Source organism: Ursus arctos, unplaced genomic scaffold (genome assembly GCF_023065955.2).
Source record: "Ursus arctos isolate Adak ecotype North America unplaced genomic scaffold, UrsArc2.0 scaffold_2, whole genome shotgun sequence".
Lineage (NCBI taxonomy): Eukaryota > Metazoa > Chordata > Mammalia > Carnivora > Ursidae > Ursus > Ursus arctos.
In genome coordinates this window covers 96234328-96257742 of record NW_026622874.1, presented here as the reverse complement: position 1 = coordinate 96257742, position 23415 = coordinate 96234328, and the positions used below count along the sequence as shown (strand labels likewise).

General features: G+C 53.3%; 1 protein-coding gene across 1 annotated transcript in view; it reads left to right on the top strand.

Annotated features, from left to right (window-relative positions):
- CUX1 (cut like homeobox 1) overlaps positions 1-23415 on the top strand; it is a 339866-nt gene that overhangs the window by 58771 nt on the left and 257680 nt on the right. Inside the window, 1 exon segment of the mRNA XM_026516065.4 lies at positions 16105-16215. Within this exon segment, the coding sequence (XP_026371850.3) occupies positions 16105-16215 (111 nt within the window).

Genomic DNA, 23415 nt, shown 5'->3' with positions numbered 1-23415 from the left:
GTTCGAGGAGAGGGTCAGCAGGTGGGCAGGTGTGAGAATAAAGATACACCAGTCTCTGTGGGGACAGCCTCCCGCCCAGAGTAGGTGTGTCATCCATATGCATTTGTTGGAAGGCATTGGGTGTGTGCGGGGACAGTCCCCACCCTGGGTGGGGAGGGGACAGAGGAACGCCCCAGTCAGCTTTGTGTAAAAAGGCCCCGCGAACAGATGGCCAGCCCTGCTTCCCCAGCTCCGCGGGCTCCTTGGGAGGAGACGGGACGCACCAGCTTCAAAACTCGGCTCTGTCGGCGTGAACCTCACTATCTGAGAGGCATGTGAACACGCAGACTTCTCAATGACAGTGTGCGAAGCAGGCCAGTTACACAGCTACGTCTACTAATATTTTTGGTATAAAGCGGTTGCTAAAATTAATTCCAGTCTGAAACTTGATGAATTCTCAGTCATGGAATTAACAGGTTTCAAATGAAAAAAAAAAAAAAAAAAAGCTCGATTAAAAATAAATGTTTATGCCGGAAATTTGGAGCCTGTCCCGAACAAACTACTTCTGAAGTTTTTCCACTTTAGAGGATTTGTTTGCCTTTTTGTTGTATTTATGGGGAAGGTACATACTCAGTACCAGAAACATACGGACTGATAGCCACTTGCCACCCAGGTACCCTCTCACGAGGAGTCAGTGTTATTTATCCTTTATGCCATAGGCCGGCAGGCGGGCCCTGGGAAGAGGTGGCCTGGCTCCGTGGGGCCCCTGAGTGGATGGGGATGGGCAGTAAGTCGCGTCCACGATAGCAGGTGTGAGCACCGAGCACGCCGGGGGCCAGCCAGCCTCCTTCCAGCCAGCATGCCCAGTGCGCCTCGCTCTGAATTTATATCACGCCGACTGTGTAGGACACCTGCGTGTGTTTCATTCTGTTTTTAAGGAGGTTTCAAACCACCTCTGCCCACCTCTGTCCTCCGGGCGACCACACGGACGTGTCCGTCATTTGATAGGAGACGTCTCCGCGGTTTGCCACCCTGGAAAGCTGAGCCACTCCGGGCTGTGCTCGGCCCACACAGCAAGAACGGAACAAGGGGCTCTTGATGAAGAATTTGGAGATCAGCACTTAGTTAATTAGAAGATTTCCAGCGGTGAAGAGTGAGGCCTGTGCAGTTCTGCTGGTTTAAAGATCACACGTGGGCCATCGTGAACAGTTTACTCCCTGGCTGCCCAGCTCGATGTTGGATAACCGCCAGCAGGTAGCACGACCAGCCCTGTTATCATCCCCCGACGTCCAGAGGTTTAGCTGTAGGGATTGAAAAGCGAGTCACCAACTCCCGTTCCTGGATACATCCATGTAGCACCAGTAATGCAAAACGCTGGACGTTACCATTTTTGTAAAAAATAAAATAAAAAAATCCTCACCCAGGTGTCACGCAGGGCCGGCGCTGCGAACTGAACCGTCCTCCTCCTCCAGCTGTGAGATCCAGTAGCACAGCCCGGGCTGGCCCGTCAGGCCTTTCTGGCAGCCGGCCGGCGTAGGGATCCAGCGGGGTGAGGTCAGCCCGGGAAGGGCAGATGTACTGGGAGGGGGAAGCCCATTCCCCTGCTTTTAAACCACAAATGTCTTTTGATAACTAGTAAAATTGGCAAGCGGAGTGATTGAAAACATGTGAGAAGTAACTGGATCTGAGTTTCAAGTAGTACATATTTGAAAAGTTTTCCCCAATGTAGAAGTTACTCTTTAAGAGCCTTAAACTAATAAAAACAAGGAAATTCCATGTTACGGCTGCCACTCGGCCTTTCCATTTTTATTCCAGCAGTCAGATTTGACAGGTCCGACGGCGATTGGCTCCCGGACCCCCGTGAGCATTTGAGGCCGGGGATGGGGGGCGTGGGGGGGTATGCAAGCCCAAGCTGGCAGCATCTGGGCTGAGGCAGGTCTCCACGGCGTTTCAGTGCCAGGCTCCTAATTCTATTTTAGTATATCCTATTTTCTCTTCTCGGGGCTGCTTCCTGTATTTACTTTATCCACTGAAGCTGATTCAGGATTAATTTAGAGACAGTTCTCGTTGCTTTCCTTTTTCTTGATCTCCTCGCAGACTTCACTGGGCGGCTGCCCGCTCCCCAGGCGTTCAGGCTGGGCGTCTTGTGCCCTCGGTGACTCTGCCCCTTGTCCCGTCCCGTGGCTCCTTTGCTGAACCGCTGGGCCTGCTTATAGCCTCCCCTCCCCTCCCGTCCCTTCTCCCGTCGCTGCCAGAATGATCTTTCTGAAGAAGTGCCCTGATCGCTGATAGGCCGGAGAAGCAGCTGCACGCTGACTCAGCAGAGTCAGACGCACGTTCGGGGCCTAGGAAGGAGCCCTGGAGCTCTTGACCTCTGTGCCCTCAGAGCCCACCGTCCCCATGCCAGCCCCAAGCCTGTTGTGCTTTTGGAGTGTGTCCTGCTGGCGTGGAAGGAGCAGATTTAGGTGCAGAAAATACTGCCTTGAAAATCTCCCCACATGCCTGTGTGTTCTTGGTCAGGTGACCTTTACCGTCGTGTCCTCTTTCATGGGCGGAAGGGCCATAATGATCGAGTCGTAGGATCACCGTGGTGATTAAAACAACAAGGGATGTGATGCACGAGTCCGTGAACTCTAGAGGCAGCTGGTTTGATTACCTCTGCCCGCCCTAGGCCTTCTGGAATCCTCCTCCTCACCCCCTTCCTGCCCCATGAAGTCTCCCCCATCCCTCAAGGCCACCTCCGATCCTGCCGCCAGGAAGTTGTGTCTCTCCCTCTCAGCTCCCAGCTCGTCTGGGTCCCTGTCCTGCAGCGGTCTGCCTGACCATCCAGTGCAGGTGTTTTGCGGAGTCAGGAGCTCTTTGTGCGTGAGTGTGGCGCGTTGGCCCTTCAGGCCCTGACTTTCCCACGAGGAGCTCAGGAACTCCTCTGATGAGTGGATAGTAAGTTGACCAAACGGCCAGGTGGGAGGGCGGCGGTTTCCTGGAGGGTTTGCGCTGTGTCGTGGGCCCTGGGAGTGAAGCCTTTCGTTTCCTGTGGCCCTTGTCTCACGTAAGTGTGCAGACTTGATCTGGCTGTCTCTGAAACTGGTCATAGCCTTTCTTCTGAGAGTCTTTCGGATACAGGTGGGTTCTTCCCGTTGGATCCCATTGGCCCTCCCCCCTCCCACCGCAGCCACACGGTGCTGGGCTCTTGCGCTTGGTGATTATGTACAGTTTCTTAAGTAAAATGCTGGTGTCCGGGGACCCAGTGGATCCGATTAAGCAGGCACTTAGGGAGGGTGTCGAGGGTAGGAGTAAACCAGGAAATCCTCTTTTGTCTTAGCTCTTGTTGAAAATCTTGATAAAATAAATACGTTGCTGCGCTTTCCAGAAATAGTGGAGTATACGGAACATAATTGATTGTGCTTGTTTGTGGTCATTGAAGATCGTGATTATCATTGCGGATCTGTGGCCATATTTTCTTTGTGTTGACATTAGCCTGGCAGAATCGAGTATTCGCTGGCTCCTGCCGGTGCGTCACTGCCTGTAAGCGAGGCCGCTTGGGCAGAGCTGCCTCCTGGTGCCGCACCGGCGACGTCTCGGTATCGCCGAGAGGGCCAGCGGGCCGTGGCAAGACGTGTCCTTTTCTATATGACGCTCTACTGGGAGCTGCCGTTCGCTTCCAAACTAGAACCCTCTCGTCCCCTTTGCCCCTCGAGAAGTCGCAAGCGGCACAGCGTGTAGAGAAACGAGAACATGAGGTACAGAGGAATGTCATTCCTGGGCCCAGACAAGTGGCGTCTGTGCCATGAAGAAACAACACATGGAGTCAGGGGAAAACGGGTGCTGAGAACCTGAACTTGGAGCCGTCAGGGAGAGATCAGAATGCTTTGTAACTGGCGTTAACTTCCTGCTTCAAGAGCGGTTCCCAGGGCACCTGGGTGGCTCAAGTCAGTTAAGTGTCCGACTCTTGGTTTCGGGTCAGGCCACGATCTCGGGGTCCTGGGATCGAGCCCTGCATTGGTCTCCCTGCTTAACGGCGAGTCTGCCTGGGATTTTCTCTCCCTCTGCCCCTCACCCTACTCACGCCCTCCCTCTGTAAAATAAATACATCATAAAAAAAAGAACGATTCCTTTGCATCCCATGTGGCCCTTGAGGAGACCATGGAGTCAAGCCCTGGGATGGAGAGGGGATGTTCATGCCGGCTCCCAGCTTGGAGGGTGTTGGGGGCCGCCCTGGCCGAGCGTGCTGCATTTGGAGGAGTATCCGAACCCCGTTGTATAGTTAGTAGTAGTTTGTTGTGATTGTGGTCATTAATTGTGTATGTTAGAGAGTTAGTGAAAGCTCTTTCGCTGGCTTTCTAAAGTCTGAGTTGAAGCATCTCTCCAGCTATTTTCCAGAAAGTTCCCTGGACAGGATGGAGTGCAGCTGATAATGGGAGTCATCATTCCAGTGCCCAGAGTGGGCAGACTGGTGGCAGCACTTCGCAGGGCAGCTCACAGAGCGGCCCTTTTTCTCCTCTGGGTTTCCCGTCCATCTAGCACAGCTCGAGACGAGACTCTGGGAGGATTTAAATGGCCCCCTTCGAGTCCCATTTCTGTTCCAGGCACCGGGAGCCCTCATGTCGTGTAACCTGTTGGTGCCCAGCACCCAGATTTCCTGACAGTGGCCAGCAGCACCAGTGCCAGGAGAGAGTGAAGGAATCACAGGCGACATTCACATTCTCTGCCATACGAGTGTCGTTCTGCCGGGCCATCTGGCTGGCAGCAGTTCTCAGCCAATGGCAGGATGTTGTAAACCTTGCTCGCTGAACATGGCACCAAAAATCTTGAAAATTAACTGCAAAAATAAAATCAAAGCTGGCTCCGCGATAGCATCTCTTGGCCTGACATACGCAGCTCCGGTGACGCGGCCCCGCATCACGGATCGATGACTGTTACTGGTTTGGTTTTCCCCAGGAGCCGCTTTGGCGTTTTTTTTAACTTTTTCTTCTAAATTGCAGGTAAAAAAAAAAAATTTCGAGAGCTTTTGGGGAGTTTTATTTGCTAATTAAAATGTGAGAAGGGAGCGCAGCTACAGGTAGAGTTCTGGTGCAAGCCACAGCTGTGATTTAAAAAAAACCCAACCTGACAGTTTCAAAATGAAGTTATTAGCACTTCACCTATAACTGTGATAGCTTTTAACTTTCATGATCTGTCTCTTCAGCGCCCCCCCTCCGCCCCCGTAGCCTACAAAAAAGGCTTAAGTGAGGACGTTGGAGGATACTTTACCCTTGCAGGAGAGAGTAAGAGCTACCATTTTTGTGGAACCTTTTTAACTTACAGGAGATTTTCTTAATCTTCATGCCATGGGGTTTTCCAGCAACCCCGTGAGCCAGGGTAGGTGCTGTATTTTACAGATGAGCAAACCAAGGCTCAGGGTGTCTTGGTGACCTGGCGATTGGTAGCCAGAATGGAGCCTGGGCGCCCGGAAAGTCTCCAGCTGCTTGCTTCCTAGACCTCATTTGTAAAGACAGGGCTGCGTGCAGAAAATCACCCACGATCGGGTGACAAGTCTTCTCTCGCTCGCAAAATAATTAAAAGAAATGGGCTCTGATCCCAAAAACCAAATTCAGCCGATTGCCCACCAAGCCCGGTCATAGATTCCTCATAAGCCTCCCAGCAGCTACGTCGCAGCATAAGCACTGGCTGGTTGGCTCGATGCTCAGCCCGTGTCTGTGCCGGCAGATGTTTGCGGCCGGGATAGCCCAAACAGAGAGCGAGCGAGCGAGCGCGAGCTGCAGGGTGGTGGATGGCTTTGCCGCCAAGCATTTTCCCAGAGAAGTGGGAGGCAGCCGTTGCCAGAGTGGCTGGTGCCCTAACAAATTGATTCCTGCCAAACAATAGAAACAAATATTTTCAACAGACAGAAATTTTGGCTCCTAAAGCATTCAAATTAAAGGCTTTATTTCTGAAACAAATACTTTCGGAGGAAAACGTTTACCAGCATAGATGAGATCAGAGTTATTCCTTCTGGCAGTGGCTTCATTATTTTTTGAGATTTAAAACACGTTTGTCCTGTCCTAGCTTCGTTTTTAGCCCGTGACCTTCCCTCCTGTTTGCTGGAGAAAGTCAAGTGCATTAAGCTGGGGCACGGGGAAGGGGCGCCCATGCGGTTTACTGCAGAGATGGTCTTCCAGGTCCGGGTTCAGCTCTCGGCTCCACCCCTGACCCCTTCGTGGTGTACTTTGGGCAGATCCTACCAGCTACTCGTCAGTTTCATCCGTCTGTCAAATGTCAGTCGTGGAACAGTTAATGGCATCCCCGTCAGAACCCGGAGAGTCATTCTAGACCAGCACTGTGCGATGCATTGATGGGATGGTCTTTATCTGTGCCGTCAAGTGTCGTTGCCACTGGCCCTCGAAACATGGCTACCGCAATGGAGAAACGGAATCTCTAATTTGATTTCAGTGGACATAGCCACATGTGGCTAGTGGCTGCTGTGGATAGTGCAGTTCTCATTCATCCCCCTCCTTCAGTTAATTAGTCCTTGGGTCCCATTACTTGGTTGACAGGCCAGCCTCTCTGCATTATGAACGCAGCTGTGGGGGTTCGGGGTGTCTGTTCTCTCTGACACCCACCCGTCTCCTGTCCCGCAGCCAGGGCTAGACCACAAACCCCCTGGGATCAAACTTTTGTGGGTGTTTTAAAATTGTGACACGTTCTCATTTGGTTTTAAAACACGTCTCCTGATGTGTACTAAGTGTAAGAAGGACGCTGGACGTCATGGAGTCGAGGGAGCTATTCCCTGGGCGTTTGTTAGCGAGGGCGAGTCACTTACCTGCCCGGCCTCGGTCTCCTCATCTATGACACGGGATGAGCAAAGCGCCTGTGGCTGCTTCTCTTTCAAGTTCAGCCCGAGGCCCACAGGATGGTGGGAGGGTTGTGCCAGTAGGTCGGACCTCAGCAGCCGTCCTCCGTCCCCGTTGCGAGTCCCTCAGGGGAACGTGGAGGCTGTGGCCTGGGGAAGCACAGAGGAGGCAGAAGACAAGGCGCTCGGCCGAGGAGGCCCTCGCTTCAACCCACGAACGAAATGGAGGAGAAAGCAGTAGCGAGCCCGAGCAAATGAGATAAGTAGACAGCAAGGGCAAGGTGGAGGGGCCGGGGGAGGAGGGAGGGAGGCTTCTTTGGGTTCTCTGGAGAAGTCCAGGGTGGGAGGGGGCGAGCCCTCCTGCCATGTGGGGCCATGTGTGTCTACAAGGTGGAGGCTGGCAGGCAGAATTTAATTTTGTTTTGTGATAGAGCCAGAGAGAGCGGTAAAGAAGGCTACTTAGGAAACAGACATTTTTATAGCTCAAACCTGGGCAAATATCAGCAGTTTTCTCTGGGCTTGGTCAATATGTAAAGCAGAATCTGTCTTGTTCGGGTTAAGGGCGTCCTTCGGTCTCCCTGCAGCCCTCCCGCCCCGGCCACGTGGGCCTCCTCTCCGCAGCACCGGTGCTCCGATCGGTCTATGTTTCATTATGCATCACCGAGACGCCGTCTCTCACGTCTCACTGTTTAAATGAGAGTCTGGCAAGTATTATATGTAGCGCAATGCTTGTTGAATACATCTGGCATTTTTTGTCTTTGCATAGTGGGTTTGCAACGGGGTGAAAAACAACAAAAAACAGAATCTTGGTTCTCTCTTGAAATTTCTGTATCCTGAGGAGTTCACAAAAAGGGCTTGTATGAGAACTTTGTATTCGTAGCCTTTGTGGGGCCAGTGTATTTGTTTTTATTCACTTTTATTTTCTGAGTTGGTAATGCATTCACTTGATTGAAAATTCTGTTTAAAAGTAGACACCGAGACACCTTGCCCGCACCTCTGTTCGCTCCCACCCGCACCGTCCCCGGGGGCGTAGCCTTCAGACGGAGCAGCAACAGGCGGTGAGTCTGTGTTGGAGTAAATCGTTGCACTTGAATTTCCTAGATCAGGAATTAACACCAGGTCATGTCCCAGAACTGGGAACTACTGAGTACGTATTAGACGACCAATACCATATTCAGCGTGCAAGGAGCTCAAGGGAATAATCTTTATACGAGGTGGGATCAGCTTGAATAGGGAGAGGAGAAGAGAAACTACCAGAGTCATCGTGGGGGGCATTTTACCCTATTTAATCCGCATGGCAGCCCCGTGAGATGTGTATTCGTGTCCCCACTTTAGGTTAGAGAACTCGGCTGTCCATGTCACATCAGTCACTCGGCACACCGCCCTGCAGGCACGTCCTCTCCGTTCCGGCCCCAGAGATCCTGTCTTTCTCTGGGGGTGTCGGGGAGTGGGACCCCCCCCTCGTGGTGGGAAACCCGTGCTGGGAGTACAGCCACCGTGCTCCGGGGATCCGGCCAGGACGCTGCGTCCTGCTCCTTGGGCTCTGATCTCCAAGGTGGGAGAAGACGAGCTGCGTTGCACGGAGATCTCAGCAAGGGCTGGAGCGCACGGTGTTTCTGACTCAGCCCCCCGAGAGCAAGAAGCCTGAACTATAGGCAGTCCCCTTGCTTGATCACATGCCCACCTCTCTGTTCCCTGAGTCGGAGAGCCCCAGGGTGTGATCAGCCCAGAGCTCACCTGTCTATGGCAGCGTTTACTGAGCCCCTGTGAGGAGCTGGGCTTGGGTACCGGCTGCCCCCAGAGAGCGCTTTCCCTGCCTGGGAAGAGCGCTTGCTTCCCAGGACCCCTCCTGGGGTCTCCTTCTGGGAGCCCTTCTCGCAGGCAGGGTAAGAGCCTCAACAGTGAACCCCAGGTCTGCCCTGCTGCTGCCTGTTTACCCCAAAGCACTGTCCTGATGGACTTTTCCCTCCTGTTTTCCTGTTCAGTGTTCTTCGGATGGAGCGCTGAGGAAAGTTGCTTCCCGGGCTGCTAGGAGAGCCTGCCAAGGCGGCTCCGGCAGGGAGGAGTCCCTCTTGGGCAAATGATCCTAATTCTTATAGTGGTACCATTCTGAGGCTCGACCCAGGATCCTTGGCGGCTAAGCAAGAGGGGAGTGTGGGTCTCCTCCAGGCCCCCCTGCCTCCTTCCCCATCTGTCTTGCCTTTCAAGGGGCCAGCTCTGTAGCCTGACCCCCTCCTCCTCTTCAGCCCCCACAGTCTCCTGAACTGTTCCAGAACATTCTCTGCCATTCAAGGCCTCAGTGCTTGCAGCCCTCCCTCTCTCTGACTGGAAGCCTTGCAGTTGTTAAATTTGTCCCGTCTCTGGTATATTTTGCCTTTTTTTTTTTTCTTCTTTTTTAAGCTTTTCTTTCTTTTGGCAAATATGGACTTCCTACCAGTGATGCACCCCAGCACCATATGAAGTGCTGGGAATTCTGCAGCGAGCAAAAGGCAGGCCCTGCTGGAGCTTACGGCCCATGGGGAGACTCATTGACCTTGAACGCACGTATGGAATTGCAAACCAGGGTCGCTGCCCACCTTACAGTCTCTTCTGGGCTGGGGTGCAAGGGGATGGGGTTGGGGAAGTAGTATTCAGTCAGAGATCTGACAGTTTGATGGAGGGATAGGCCTCCAAGCAGAGGGAACAGCTGGTGCTGAGGGTCCGAGGGAAAGGAGGGGACCCAGCCCTCTGGGGACAGCAGAGGAAGCCAGCGTGCCCTGCCCGTGTTATCTGAGGCCCCCTAGGAAGCCACTGGAGGCTCTGAGCAGGGAATGACAAGCTCATATCTGGGCTGCGCCATGGCACGTCCCCTCTCCTGCCTCTCGTGGAGGGTGAGTGCGTGTCCTGGCCCCCCATACAGCTCCCCCAGCTCTGTGGTCATTGGTGCCCTCAGGGAATGTAGAGCGTCTAAGTCTTGCATTAAGCTGCACCCCCCGTACAACTCCAGGATCCCTGCCTTCCTGGTTTTAGTTGTGCTGTTTTTGTCCATTCAGTTCATCCACTGCGCCTCCGGGGATGGGGTCCCTGCTGAGGTCCGTGTTAGTTCTGTGGCAAGTGCGGCTTCCTGAGTGGGAGTGCCCACTGCTGACCCCCGCCTGCCATCACATGACAGAATACTGGAGCCGTGACTCAGACTCTGGTGGCACTTGTGGTGAATCAAAGATCATGAGCGGGAAAGCGATGGGTGAGGACCAAGCGTCTGCAAAGGGTACTTGGGAAATGTGGGGTCAGACTGGGTCTTCTACCTAAACTTACAAAGTAAGCGAAAGCGGTAGCATTTACTTTGGGTGTTCTGCAAGGTTCTCCTTTAAATATCGCCCTTGGTCAGTGCACACACCCACCAACGGAACAAAATGCACTTCCTGCAGCTCCGTGGGGAGCACCGCTCTGGGAATGGGGGGGCAGTCAGCAGTCCTAATCCATCCGTCAAAGCCTGCATCCTGTTACAGGGAAAAGAAAGGAGATTTGAGAAGGTAAATGTATACTTTTTAGCAGAAGTCATTACATTTAGGTGCTCAGAGTTCAAAAGGTATGAAGGGGAGGAGGTGAGAGGACCTCTCCTCTGGCCACTGCTCTGCTCGTACATTCTCTTGCTAGGATAGGGAGTGGTACCCGTATCTTGTACCTGTAGAGCCTTTCAGAAGCATATCGTGTATATATGAGCACATGAAATGTGTGCATACCGACCTGTCCACTTACGGTGGATGTCTGTGTTGCTGTTGGTGGACATGTTTGGGAAAGTGGCCTTAATGTTTCTATTTGAACCCACTTGTTTCCATGTTGGTGTGTTCCTCTTGGGTCTCTGCCACCCCCACCCGGGGGCGGGGGGCGGTGGCCGACCAGCCTCCTGTTCTTGGTCTGTTACCGCACCTACCCCGCTGGTTGTGCCAGGGACTCGGTGAGCCCTGGGGGAGGAGAGGAAGGGGGAGAAGGAGGGTAATGGGGACCAAGGCCCTCCCATCCATGGGCCCCCACTGAGATGGGCGTCTTTCGTAAACACTTGGAGGGCTTTCTTGCTGGAAGAGCCTCACCTTCCAAACCTCTGCAGTGTTTTGGTTCCACGGGCCTGGTCCCTTCTGTCTTGTTGCTCTTCTCTGCCTGCCTGGTCTCTCAGTTGGACCGTGGGCACGTGGAGGTCGGAGTCGTCTTCTGATTCACCTGCACATCCCTGGAGCCCCCGACCTGGGTGGCAGACTGAGTTTGGGCCTGAGGTCAAGTGCATGGCTCTGTGAGTACAGGATAGTACAGTACGGTACGCGCTCTTGAGGGAGCGCGCCCCATTCCACGAATTGAACACGCTTTATCTTAATTAGCTCCAGAGAGGGAACATCATTTGCCCAAAACCACACAGCTCACAGCAGCGATGGAGCCTGGATTCCAAGCCAGGCTTCTGGGAGGCCACTGTCTGCAGGGTCTTCAGATGTTCTGTGTAGGGGGCTGGGCAGGGGGGTGGGGGGGACAGAAGGAGGCTGGTAGGTGGGCCTGGGCCCTTTATGGCCCTGTCTAGCCAAAGCAGCTTCCGTTTGTCCCCCTGACCCTGTTGCTGGAAATGAAGCAGAAAAAGCCCCAGGGACTCCCCCGCGCAGAAACTGGGGTTGCCTTTCCCTTTTTGTTTGAGTCCTCGAGTGGTCTCACTGATAAAGCCCTTTTGAATTCGTATTCAAGATTTGCTATTTGAGTAGCTCGCCAGGTGAGCCCGGAAGAAACACCAGATGAACTCACTCTTTGGATGAAAGGTGCAGACAATAAGCAGAGAATACTTTCCTCGCTCCAGCCCAGGGGTGCTGGGGGAGAGGGCCCACCTCCCCAGGCCCAGAAGGAGCAGGGAGCCGAGGCAGGCCTGGCCTGGGGGTTTTAGGATGGGAGCCTCACAAAAGCCCTGCAGCCCCCCCCCCCCCAATTTAATACAGACAAACAGCTGACACACATACTCTAAAGGCAGCAGTTTCAAACTGATCAGTGACCTTATGGAGACTCGTTTTCTTTGGGAAAATTTTCTTTTAAATAGGCAATTATTGGCACTGTCTATTTTTTGTGTTTAACACGTCTTTAACACTTGGCTGAGAGGCTGGAGTTCAGGCAGAGAGAAAGTTAAAATATTAGGAGCTGTGCCCTTTGAGGATCCGTCAGAAATGGAGGAAAAGCATCCCAGAAATTCTCATCAGGGAGGAAAGCAGGATTGCAGGCGTCCACAGCTCTGAGGCAGGCCCCCCATCTCCCTGCAAGGGCCGTGCCTTTGCAGGCGGAGGCTTGGCTCCAAAGCCACTGGTCTTGCTCTGGATCTCGTCACCTCCTGGCATCGGTCGCCACTCGATGACTTCGAACAAAAATTGCAGTTTCTGCATCCAGGTGCCTGTCCTTGTAAGATGCTTTCCCAGGACAATTTCCACCCCTTTTGGCCTAGTTGGAAGTGCCCGTGTGTTCAGAGCCCACGGGTTTGCTGCCAGCCCTGCTGCCTCCCCATCCCTTCGGACCTGGGGCTGTTGGATGTTTAGAATATTTCTTAATCATTTTGAGGGGACGCCCTCCTCTGCCTTTCCCTGGGAAAGTTCTGGCCCGGGTGAGCGGTGTTTTCTGTAACCGGCCACCTCCTCCTCGTTCATAAGCCCGGAGACTGGCCAGTGCGCAGCGCGTTGTGCAAGAAACAGCTGTTGTTTTGACAAAGGACGGGCTGGCCTTACTTTTTGAATTATCAGAGTGAGTCAAGAGGTCGTCTATTCCAGGCCTCCGCTCCTGGGCAGGTGGACAGTGCAGACCATGAACCCTCGTGTATGGGACGCATGACGTAAAATACACTTCTGTATGTAAATCTGTATTTTTTTTTACCTTAGGATTGAAGAAATTAACATAAAGTACAGTTTTTCCAATTAGGTAATACATGCACATGGCTAAAATAGTCAAAAGATGTACAATTGACCCTTGAGCAGTGAGGATTAGGGGTGCCGACCCCCAGCATGGTTGAAAATCCACATATAACTTTTGATGCCCCCGAAACTTAACTACTCAGAGCCTACTGTTGACTGGAAGCCTGACCCATAGCATAGTCAGTTAACTAGTACTTTGTATGCCACACGTATTATATTCTGTGCTCCTGTGATAAAGTAAGCTAAAGAAAAGAAAATGTTATTAAGGAAATCATAAGGAAGAGAAAATACATTTACGGTGTCGCGTCATAAAAAATCCCCACCTACGTGGCCCCGTGGAGTTCAAACCCGTGTTCTTCGAGGGTCCACCATCCGCTGAAGGGCCCGTCTGTCCTGCCCCCCATCCCCCCCAAGCCTTCTCAGAGCCAAGCAGTTACAAGTGTCTTTTGTATCTTTCTGGAGACAATCAAAGCTTATGCAAGGGTATGTATAGATACCCTTTCAAACAATATGAGCATTGTTTTTGCACTTGGCTCTTTTTGCTTAAATATATCTTGAAGCTCATCCCATCTCCTAGTGCATATGGGGCTTTTTTTTTTTTTTTAAACCATTGCCGAATGATCCTTGAGTGGATACGCCAACACGCTCTTGTTGGATACTTCGGCTGATTCCGAGTTTTTGCTGTTTGTTTTGTTTTCCCCCCTCTGTGAGGTTTTAGTGCTTTTTGGATGTGGGGACTCTCCATGCTTTTTTTTTTTTTTTTAATAAGTGATTAGTGACTCAGGGACTAAAATCTGTATTTTAGGTCCCCACTGCCACCTCCCCAAACCCATTAAATTCCCTTGTTAATGTGTCATTATATTTGACACTTTGAGAATAGGCAGGCCGGGTAGATAATAAAACAGTTTTTGGCTTATGTTTAATAGCTGTCTCTTTTCTGCGTTGTCCCAACAACCTTTGAAAGCCTCGGTGCCCTTCAGAAGAACTCGGTGGTGGTTTTGCAAGGGACCTGGTCAAAGACCGTGAGCCCTAAGTGCAACTGACCAAACCCGGGGCCAGGCAAGCGCAGCCTGTCCTCGCTGGGCCAGTCTGTGTCCTTGGTGGCGGGTGGCAGTGCGGGATTAAATTTGGAGCCCCCCGTTGATTTCTCATGTGGACTTGCCTATGTCTGCACGCGTGGGGGAAGGGAGTGTGGGGGCCTATGGAGGGTCCCCAGGTGCCAGCAGCAGGTCACCCCAGGCCCACTGGCCCTGCGGCTCCGTGACAAAGGTGGATTTGCTGTCTTCCATCAAGAGACCCGTCTCGGGCTCAGCCCTTCTTAGTTGGGCTTCCTGACGGATGTGCCTGTGGGCCCCTTGGCACTGGGCTGGGCCGGACTCCAGTGAGAGGGACGTGTGGGGACCCCAGGGCCCCACAGACCAGGTGTTCTTCCATGCCTCCCGCGGCATTGCCCCCACCATCCCCACGCTGGTCCCCCTGGATGGGAAGATGGGGGGTCAGGGCCGGGGCCCCACAGTCACCTCTGTGCCCCCAGCACGCAGTGGTTGAGGCTGCCTGGGTGACACCCCCTCCCAGGAAGGAGGGTCCTCCTTGAAAGCGGTCCGAGCTCTTTGTTTTTCTCCACGTTTTCTGCATCTGCGGGCGATGGGAACAAAACATCAACTCTACTTTTTCTGTCATGTTTCAATATTGGCGTTGCTCCCCACTTCTTGAAGCCTCCTTTTATAACTTCTTCTGCTGCCGCTTAAATATAGCCGGCTAAGTCCTCCTCCTTACCAGATTGTTTATATTTTTGAAAAGCCTTCTGCTTATCTGCGATTGCTCTCTCTTCTCTGTCTCCGTCCCCGCATCACCACATTGGTTTTGGTTGCTCTTTTTTTCCTGCCTTCACTCGACTGGGATGTGTTTCAAATGTGGTCTATCAAAATGTGCAGTGTTTCCCTCTTTTCTGCAGTAGCTTTGACATCTGTTCTTGAATCCTAGCCCATGTTATTCTTTTGGACTTGTTTGCCCAAGATTTGCTGTAATGCCAGAAACACGAAAGGGGAGAGTGTTGGGGGGGGGTGTTTGCGCCCCCTCCCCCCCCTTAAAACTGTCTACAATTTCCAAGTCGACAGCACGCTGGATGTTGGCTCCAGCGCCCTGTTGTCTCGCCCGGCAGTGGCCCACCCTGTCGTGTACGAGTGGAGTGCCCACCAGAGGCCCTACAGACCTACTTGGGTTACTTCAGCCCGAAAGGGAAGCAGGTGGAACTTCGTGGGGTGGGTGGAGGGTGGGTGGAGGGGGAGACTCACGTGCTTCCTGGGTGTCTGTGGAAGGATCTCCATCTCTGATTTCCCTCACCCTTCGGTCTTCGATTGGGTCCTTGCTCTGCTGGGCCTCAGGGGAGGGGCCGTACCACAGAGAAGCCTCTTGGAGTAGCCACGTGGAATCCTAAGCAGAATGTGCCAGGGTGTGTCTTTCGTCACTGAGGCCACTCAGCGAGCAAAGGGGCCTTTTGGTGGCTACGGCAGCATGTCCTTGTGCCCCTGCTGTCAGCCAGGACGCCACTCTGGGCCCATCTGCTGCAGCCTTGTTTGAAACCGATCCTGCTGGCAGCTCCTCCCAGAATTCCCGAGGCCAGGCCACAGGTTCTCTGACGCTTTGAGTGTCATTTTGCTGTGTGGGCAGAGGTCCTCGTAGAGGGGACCCACTCCTGGCGGCTCTCAGGGTTTCAGGGCAAGGAAAATAGTTGGAGGATAACCGTTGTTTCCAGGTGCCTCATTTTCAGAGTTGACCACATCCTGCCAATCATGATTCTTGGAAATTGCACCTTAAAGGTCCCTCCTGAAAACGAGTAACAGGTTAATTTGGATAGTCCTGGACATGGTGCCTCACATATATTAGACCCACAATAAATGCTATTAATGAAAGCAAACCAGTATCACCACAAAAGATCCCAGACCCACACCGTTGAAGACAAATAGATTGCCCCACTGAGAAGCCCAGAGCAAAGCAGAAGAACCAGGGCACAGAGATGGGGCGAGAGGGAATACTTGTTATAAACAGAAACGAGCCACTCCCGGGTGGATGGCATCTGGGCATTGGCCTGACTCGGGGTTTAGCAAAGAGAAACGTTTTGGCGCGTTCTGTCATAGAAGCAGTCATTTGTGCGCGTGGAAACGGGGCACGTCGACCTGAGCCAGTTTGGTGTTCTGGGACCCGCGCACAGGGTGGAGGGGAACTGCCCCAATACCCACTTTCTCCCACCGCCGCCCCCAGTCCCCTCCACCCAGGAGCTGAGAATCCCCGGAGCCATGGGGGCCTCTCCCATGTTCTGGTCAAATGCAAATGTGATGTCCTCTGGTACACAGCACAGTGACAATCTTGTCCTCCCTTTTTGTGTCTCGACAGAGGGAACTCGATGCCACCGCAACAGTACTGGCGAACCGGCAAGATGAGAGCGAGCAGTCTAGAAAGCGGCTTATCGAGCAGAGCCGAGAGTTCAAGAAGAACACTCCAGAGGTGAGGCCGCAGTACTGTCCAGGTCTCGGAGCGGGGTCTCCCCGTCCCCATCCATGTTGGGGAGCGGTGTTGGAAGCATTGTGTTCCCAGTAGACTGTGTGCCTTTCTGTGGGCTGGGGAACAGGGGCGTTGGTAGCTTGTCTGGACACGTGAAGGCGAGCTCATTCCAGAGGCAGATACCGACCGGGTTGGGTGTGCGCGAGCAGGGGGCCAGCTGTGTGGCCCATGCGGGCCTCTGGCCCCCGAGCTCCTTGCCCATGTCCATTAGGATACCACCCCAAGTCCTCAGGAGCGCTGAGCACAGGCCATAGTGGGATGGGGCGTGGGGGGCCCTCAGAGGGCCCCTTCCCCGGGGTGGCGTCTGAAGGCTGCACGCATCTGAGGATGCAATGTGCCTTTCCTTCTTGAAAAACAGACATTTAGTCTGGTAGAGCCTGTGAAACGCTTCTGTTTCCTGAAATACGCTTTAAAGGGCACTGGAAACATGCTCCTCACGGGCTCCATTTTTTTTTTCTCTCGTAAGTACATGTTTGAAAGGCAGTGTTTAGAGGGGCTCAGGCAGTATTTTCCCGGTCTGTTGCTTAGGCCCCTCGTCCCCTCAGTCCCTATCAAAGGCTTTGTAAGACATAAAAAGCAAGGAGAGTTTGAGACACAGCTGAACAGACATGGGAACTGCTTTCTGGGAGCTTCTGCCGGTTTGGCCCACGATGGTTCTCGCGCCGTGGGCCCTTGCCCCAGCCTCCTGCACCCTCCCCTCAGGTGAGAGCGGACCGCAGCTGCCCACGTGCCTCCTCGGAGGACAAAGGAGCAGGTCTGCGAGGAGAGCTGCTTTCTGGGAGGCAGGCCTCTGATTTGCCCAGTATTCGGGAAAAAGTGATGTGCGATTTGAACTTTGGAAAGTAGACTTGTTTCCAGTGTACTGGAGTAGTGTGCTGTTTAAGGGGTGCTGTTGTGAAACGTTTGGGAAGCAAATAATGAACCCTCTATTTTCAGAATAAATATTTAGGGGAGAAAACAGGACAGCCTGGTGGGAAGAAAGGGGGCTCTCCAGGGGCAGATCCACTTACGGGTTTTAAGTTTTAGACCCCCTACTCACCCTCGCCTCCCCTCACCCGTCCTGCCCTTAAACGTGGCTCTTGCATGTTTTATCCAAGCGAAAGTGCACATTGTAGTCATCCGTGCCAGGTTGCTGTCTTCCGCGCGGGGATGGGGGAGGTGCTGCGCTCTGTGGTCCGCCTTGTCACGAGTAAAGACTGGAGCCGACGAAGCAGCCAGGCAGCAGGACTCCCTTCCTCTAGTCCCCCTGTCAGGCCGCTTCAGAGCAGGCCTTCCTGGAGAGTCTAGTTGTGGGGTTTCCCAGGCTCTCTTCCTTGTCCTTGACCCTGTGTCCCCTGGCCAACGCCCTTCACCTCTAGCTCTCTGGCCACTTTTCACACTGTTCAGTAACGAGCTGTCATCCGCTGTCCTGGGTTCCTACCGCCCTTCCCTTGCTGACCATAAGTCCAGGGGTTTCCATAGAAAATCTAAAGCAGAAGGTCAAGGTCATCCTTCCGAGGCAGCAGACAACAATAAGTGAACATGACCTGTCCTATGGTATGTGCCGTGAGGAGGAGCAGAGATCGGGTTCCTGGATGTTCCTCCAGTGTCCCAGGCTCCTGTCAGGTCCAAGGACTGTGGCCCACCGAAGGGGGTGTGTTTCTCCTCCGGCCCCCGAGGACCCAGCTGATGAATTCTGGGTACAGCCCCTCCCCTCACATGGAAAACGGGGGACCAGCTCACAGAGCTTGAGGAAGCCCCGCCTGAAACGTTGCATTTTCTCTCCCAATCCCAGTAAATAGAAGAGGCTCGGGAAAGAAGCGGCTTGGGTGGTAAACGCTGTTTGGGGCATTTCTTTGCAGGGCACATTTTTAGACACTGTCTTCCTTGGAGAAGGGGGCCCAGAACACACCTGGAAGGGGATGGAAGGTTGCCATTCTGCTTGCTCCTGGCCTTTGCCAGCGGGTCGAGGCTAGTGCTCGCTCAGGCTTCTCCTTCTGCGGTGAGGAGAGCCTTGCCGCCGCAGAAATGTCCAGGAAGCTGGGAAGGGTGAAGCTGCTTGCAGGCCCCCATGCGTCCTCCTGCATTTTCCTATCCCAGGTCCATCCTTGAAATCTGGGTGGGGTCCCTGTGGGAACCCCGAGGCGAGAACTGGTGGAGAAGACAGTCAGGTTCACTTATGCCACCAACCAACCGGAATTCTCTGTAAATAGCGAAGCCACTGAAGGCCAGACTGGGGGTGGGGGTGAGTAGCTATAGTCAAGTCCTCTGGGGTACACGGAAGGGGCACTTGTGTGTGTGTGTGGGGGGGGGTCTGGTGAGTGTGGGGCCTGGGATCCAGAGGGGAGATTAGACTGTCTTTAGGGGTCTCAGTGCAGAGGGGCCCTGCTGTTTCTCCGGCATTAGCCATTTCTTGTGATTGTGCTGCTGGGCGGCTCACTCAGCACCTGAGCCCGTGAGCACTTCCTGTCGAGGAAAGTCGTAGAGATGAGGCATATAGAAATGACGGTTGCTTAGAACTTCGTTCTCGGGGGTAAAGAAAAAAAGGAAGAAATTGGTTTGTTGGCGGGAAGGGCGTCTTCCTCCGGTGGACTCAGACCAGGAGCCTCACGCCTCACAAAGTTGGGCCTCCAGGTGAGGAGCGGGCCCTCGTTCCGGGGTGACGGCGTGGCAGCGCCAGCGCCGGCCTAGTGTGCCGAGTCCCTCTCTGTTCTGGGGAAGAAAAAAGCGCGCTCCTGGTGTCTGTTGAACAACTAGTGAGTCTAGGGTGCAGGGTTAGGCACCGGAGAAAAGGCAGAGGTGAGTAAGGTGGTCTCCCGACAGGGCGATTGCCTTGCCAACCTGGCCCTGCCCAAGCGCAGCTGGAGACGCTCCAGTGCGGAGGGAAAGGTGGGCTCTGTCCGAGGCCGCGTAGCCGCGGGCAGGTCCTTCCGTGCGGGATGAGCCACGGGAGCACCGCGGAGCTGGCACCACGCTGGCCAGAGCCTCGAAGGTCTCTCATTTGAGGGACTTTTTTTTTTAAGTTTCAGTTTTATGTCATTAGATTAATACATTCACAGTCAATTGATATTATCGCTTATGTCTTTTTAACCCCCAAATTGTAGTCAGTTTAAAGAACATTGCAATTATTTCAAAAATAAAGTTTTATGCATTGCTGTGATTCAGAAAAAGAGTCCCTTTCAAAGAAAAATGGTTTTTAATTTTAACTTTGTAACGAAACATCCATTCCCTATTGAATTAATAATCGAGCACTGAACATAAAAGACTGGGGTGTTTCTAGGTTCTGTCACTTTCCACACAGATTACCTCAGGTGACTGATAGCCTGGTGGCTCTGACAGACTACTTAGCCTCCCAAAGTTTCCGTTTTGTCACCTAGCCGAAGTGTGACGGTAGGCCCAACTCACAGGCTTGCTCTGTGTGCGTGTATATGTACGATGTGTATGGTGTGTATTTTTACGTGTGTGTACAGTGAACATTGTGTGTACGGGTGTATGATGTGTGTTTGTGTGTATGTGTATGGTGTGTTTTTTTGTGTGTGTATGTGTATGGCACGTATTGGTGTGTATGTGGTGTGTATTGGTGTGTATGTGGTGTGTATTGGTGTTTGTGTATTTGTGTGCGTGTATTTGTGTGTGTATGGTGTGTATTGGTGTGTATGTGGTGTGTATTGGTGTTTGTGTATTGGTGTTTGTGTATTTGTGTGTATATGGTGTATATTGGTGTTTGTGTATTTGTGTGTATATGGTGTGTATTGGTGTTTGTGTATTTGTGTGCGTGTATTTGTGTGTGTATGGTGTGTATTGGTGTGTATGTGGTGTGTATTGGTGTTTGTGTATTGGTGTTTGTGTATTTGTGTGTATATGGTGTGTATTGATGTTTGTGTATTTGTGTGTGTATGGTGTGTATTGGTGTGTATGTGGTGTGTATTGGTGTTTGTGTATTTGTGTGCGTGTATTTGTGTGTATATGGTGTGTATGTGGTGTGTATTGGTGTGTATATGGTGTGTATTGATGTTTGTGTATTTGTGTGTGTATGGTGTGTATTGGTGTGTATGTGGTGTATATTGGTGTTTGTGTATTTGCGTGCGTGTATTTGTGTGTATATGGCGTGTATTGGTGTGTATGTGGTGTGTATTGGTGTGTATGTGGTGTGTATTGGTGTTTGTGTATTTGTGTGTATGTGGTATGTATTGGTGTTTGTGTATTTGTGTGCGTGTATTTGTGTGTATATGGTGTGTATTGGTGTGTATGTGGTGTGTATTGGTGTTTGTGTATTTGTGTGCGTGTATTTGTGTGTATATGGTGTGTATTTGTGTGTATGTGGTGTGTATTGGTGTTTGTGTATTTGCGTGCATGTATTTGTGTGTATATGGTGTGTATTGGTGTTTGTGTATTTGTGGGTGTGTCTGTGCGTGTGAGCATGTGGAGGGCTTCACACAAGCCTGCGTCCGGAGTCCGGGCCGTGTTCGTTGCTGGGGTGAACTTGGAGCACACGCTGCGGAGCACAGCGCACAGTCCATCTCTGCTCTTTAAAGCTAGCTCAGGGGACTTCAAGACAACACAACAAATGCAGGCGGTTTCAGCTTCAAATATTTCAAAGGTTGGTTGGCGGTAATAGGTAATCATTTTACAAATATTTTTTGAACACCCTCCATGTGCCACATGGTTCCACCCTGAGGATACAATCCGATCCTTGTTCTTAGAGAGTTCCTTATCTTTCTTACCAGCAAGCACAACATTGTGATCTGGCATGTTAAGTGCCGGGATGGTAGAACTGGAATCTTCCGAATGCTGACTTTCCCCCCAGAAACACTCTCTGTCAGCAGTGGTGATGGTCTAACCCACATAGGCTTCCGGAACCCTTACTTAGGTGACCAGGGCTGCTTTTTGAGCCTCGGTTCTCAACCTTTGAAATACTGGTGAGTGGGATGGACCCGCTGTCGTGAGAAGTGCACATGCGTAGTTGCTCCTGGCCACCCTGGAACTCATCCGAGAGCCCCTGGCTCAGAACACAGCCCCCGAGATGCACATTTGCCGTCACGCTGCACCATGCCGGGAGGGCTCCGGGGAGCTGGGGAGCAGGGGACAGGTGGAGGAGCGGGCCCACCCTCCGCATGATGTGCAGGGGGCCGGCACCTGTGCGCTGGCCAGTACTCTCCTCCTGCCTGAGGCCGGTGAAGGGCGAGGTCAGGCTGGTGGCAGTGTGTGCGGGAGGGGCAGCAGTGGCCTTCTGGAAGGTTGGTGGTAGAACTGTGTGCAGCGCAGGCCAGAAAGTGCTTGCCTTCTGCTTTTCTGTTGCCTTGATCAGGGATCCCAGGTACAGGCCGGGATGACTTTTGATGCCCCAAGTGATAGCTGTATCAATAGAGCCGACGACCAGGGACACGGAAGCATGCAGGCCCTGTCCAGAGCTAGCTGGGGATGCCGGGCCAGCTCCTCACTCCTGGAGACCGAGGCATGTCTTGAAAGTCAGGGACCTTGAAGGGGACAACGCTAGGGATTCATGACCTTTTTCTTGGGCTTCCATCAGCTAACTGTGCTCCTCAGGCTGGTTTGTCTCTAGGATGTCACAGCTCCCACCTGGCCGAGCTGTGACTTGAGCCCAGGCAGTGTGGCCCCTGAGTTGGTGCTCTGACCCGCTGGGCTCTGAGGCTGAGGGCAGGCCCTTCCGGTGAGGTCCTGGGTCGCTTGCCGGGGACCGCAGGCCCAGTCCGCTGGCCGTGCTGCTGGAATAGGATGCCCGGCTTGCAGAGGAATGGTCCTCGCTGTTAGATTTGCTTACACAAAGAGCACGGGCTCGTGTTTGTTCTGTTCTAGCTCGTTTCAGTAGGAAAGAACCACCCTTGGCGGGGGGGCAGGAGAAGAGGGAAAGCAGAGACCCGGGATGCAGGGCCTTTATCATAAAACCACACTCAGGGCTCATTTGTCCTGTGTGTCCGGCTGCTACCCCGGAATCCGTCTTAGGCACTTGTCTGCCCGACTTGGCTTGGTTCGATGTATGTTTCCTATAAAGGGGGCCACATCAACTGAGCTGCCATTCGGGGGCTCTCGGTGGTCCTTTGTGCTCTGATGTCCTTGTGCCTCGACAGGTCTTGCTCCCCCGAGCATTAATCGTTGTGACACCTGGCCCCCCGCGCTCACGTTCACGGTCATGTTTTCTGCGTCCCTCCTGCCCAGGTGCTGGGGCCTGTTTTGCTCCTGTCGTCCTGGCAGAGCCCAGCACAGCCCTGACCATCATGGGCCCGGCTGCCTGGGGTCCGTGCCGGGACTGACCGCCCCTTGCTCGCGTACCGTCTACACTGGAAGGTGGCCCCAGGCCTGCCACCAGCTGCACACCCAGCTCCGTGACAGGGGACATTCTCTTTGCGGCTGACCTGACTGCCTGCTCGCTGCTGTCCATTTCCTGAGTGGCGCGATCTTAGCTTACACCTTGTGTCCCAGGCTGGAGTGCTTTTCTGAAGTTTACATTCTTGGGAAACTGTTGTAAAAAAAAGTCCAGAGTCGTCTCGAGGTACGACTTGGAAAGAAGTCTTCATGCCATCGGCCAATCGAGCTAGGCCTGTGGATCCCTTCCCGCCTCTGGCAGGTGGGGCCCGGGGGGGGGGGGTTGCCTGGGTAGCACCTCCTTCAGGAAAGCCACGGTCATCTCTGTATTGATCGGGATGGATAGTGGGAGCAAGAAGAGAGTGCGGGCCCCAGCACTGTGGCCCTCACCCACAGGCCCCCCCACTTCCCTGTTGCCCAGCGCCAGGGGGGTGGGGTGGGGTGGGGGGAGGTGACACCATCGGCTTCAGGAGTCCTTGTGCACTCCCTGCGAGAGGAGGAGTCGGCAGGCGGGGGAGGGCGGGGGCGGTAATATATAGCCGTGGCCCAGGCCCAGATGCATTTGGTCACTGCCTCTAAGCCTTTATATAGCCACTGCAGGGAGTGACTCAGCCTGGAAAAAGAGAGTCACTTCAAGCTGGGACTCAGATGGACACGTCCTGCACGGGCTGCCTTGAGCCCGCATGGCCAGGGCTCCGTGAGAAGCGGGGGCGCTCACAGGGGTCCCGGGCAGGGGGGGGGGTGCATGGGCTCACACGTGACTCTCTGTGCCTTTCCAGCTGTACCACAGCGCTTAGACGTTATTAGCCACGACTGGGATCGTTTGTGTTGAAAAGTGAG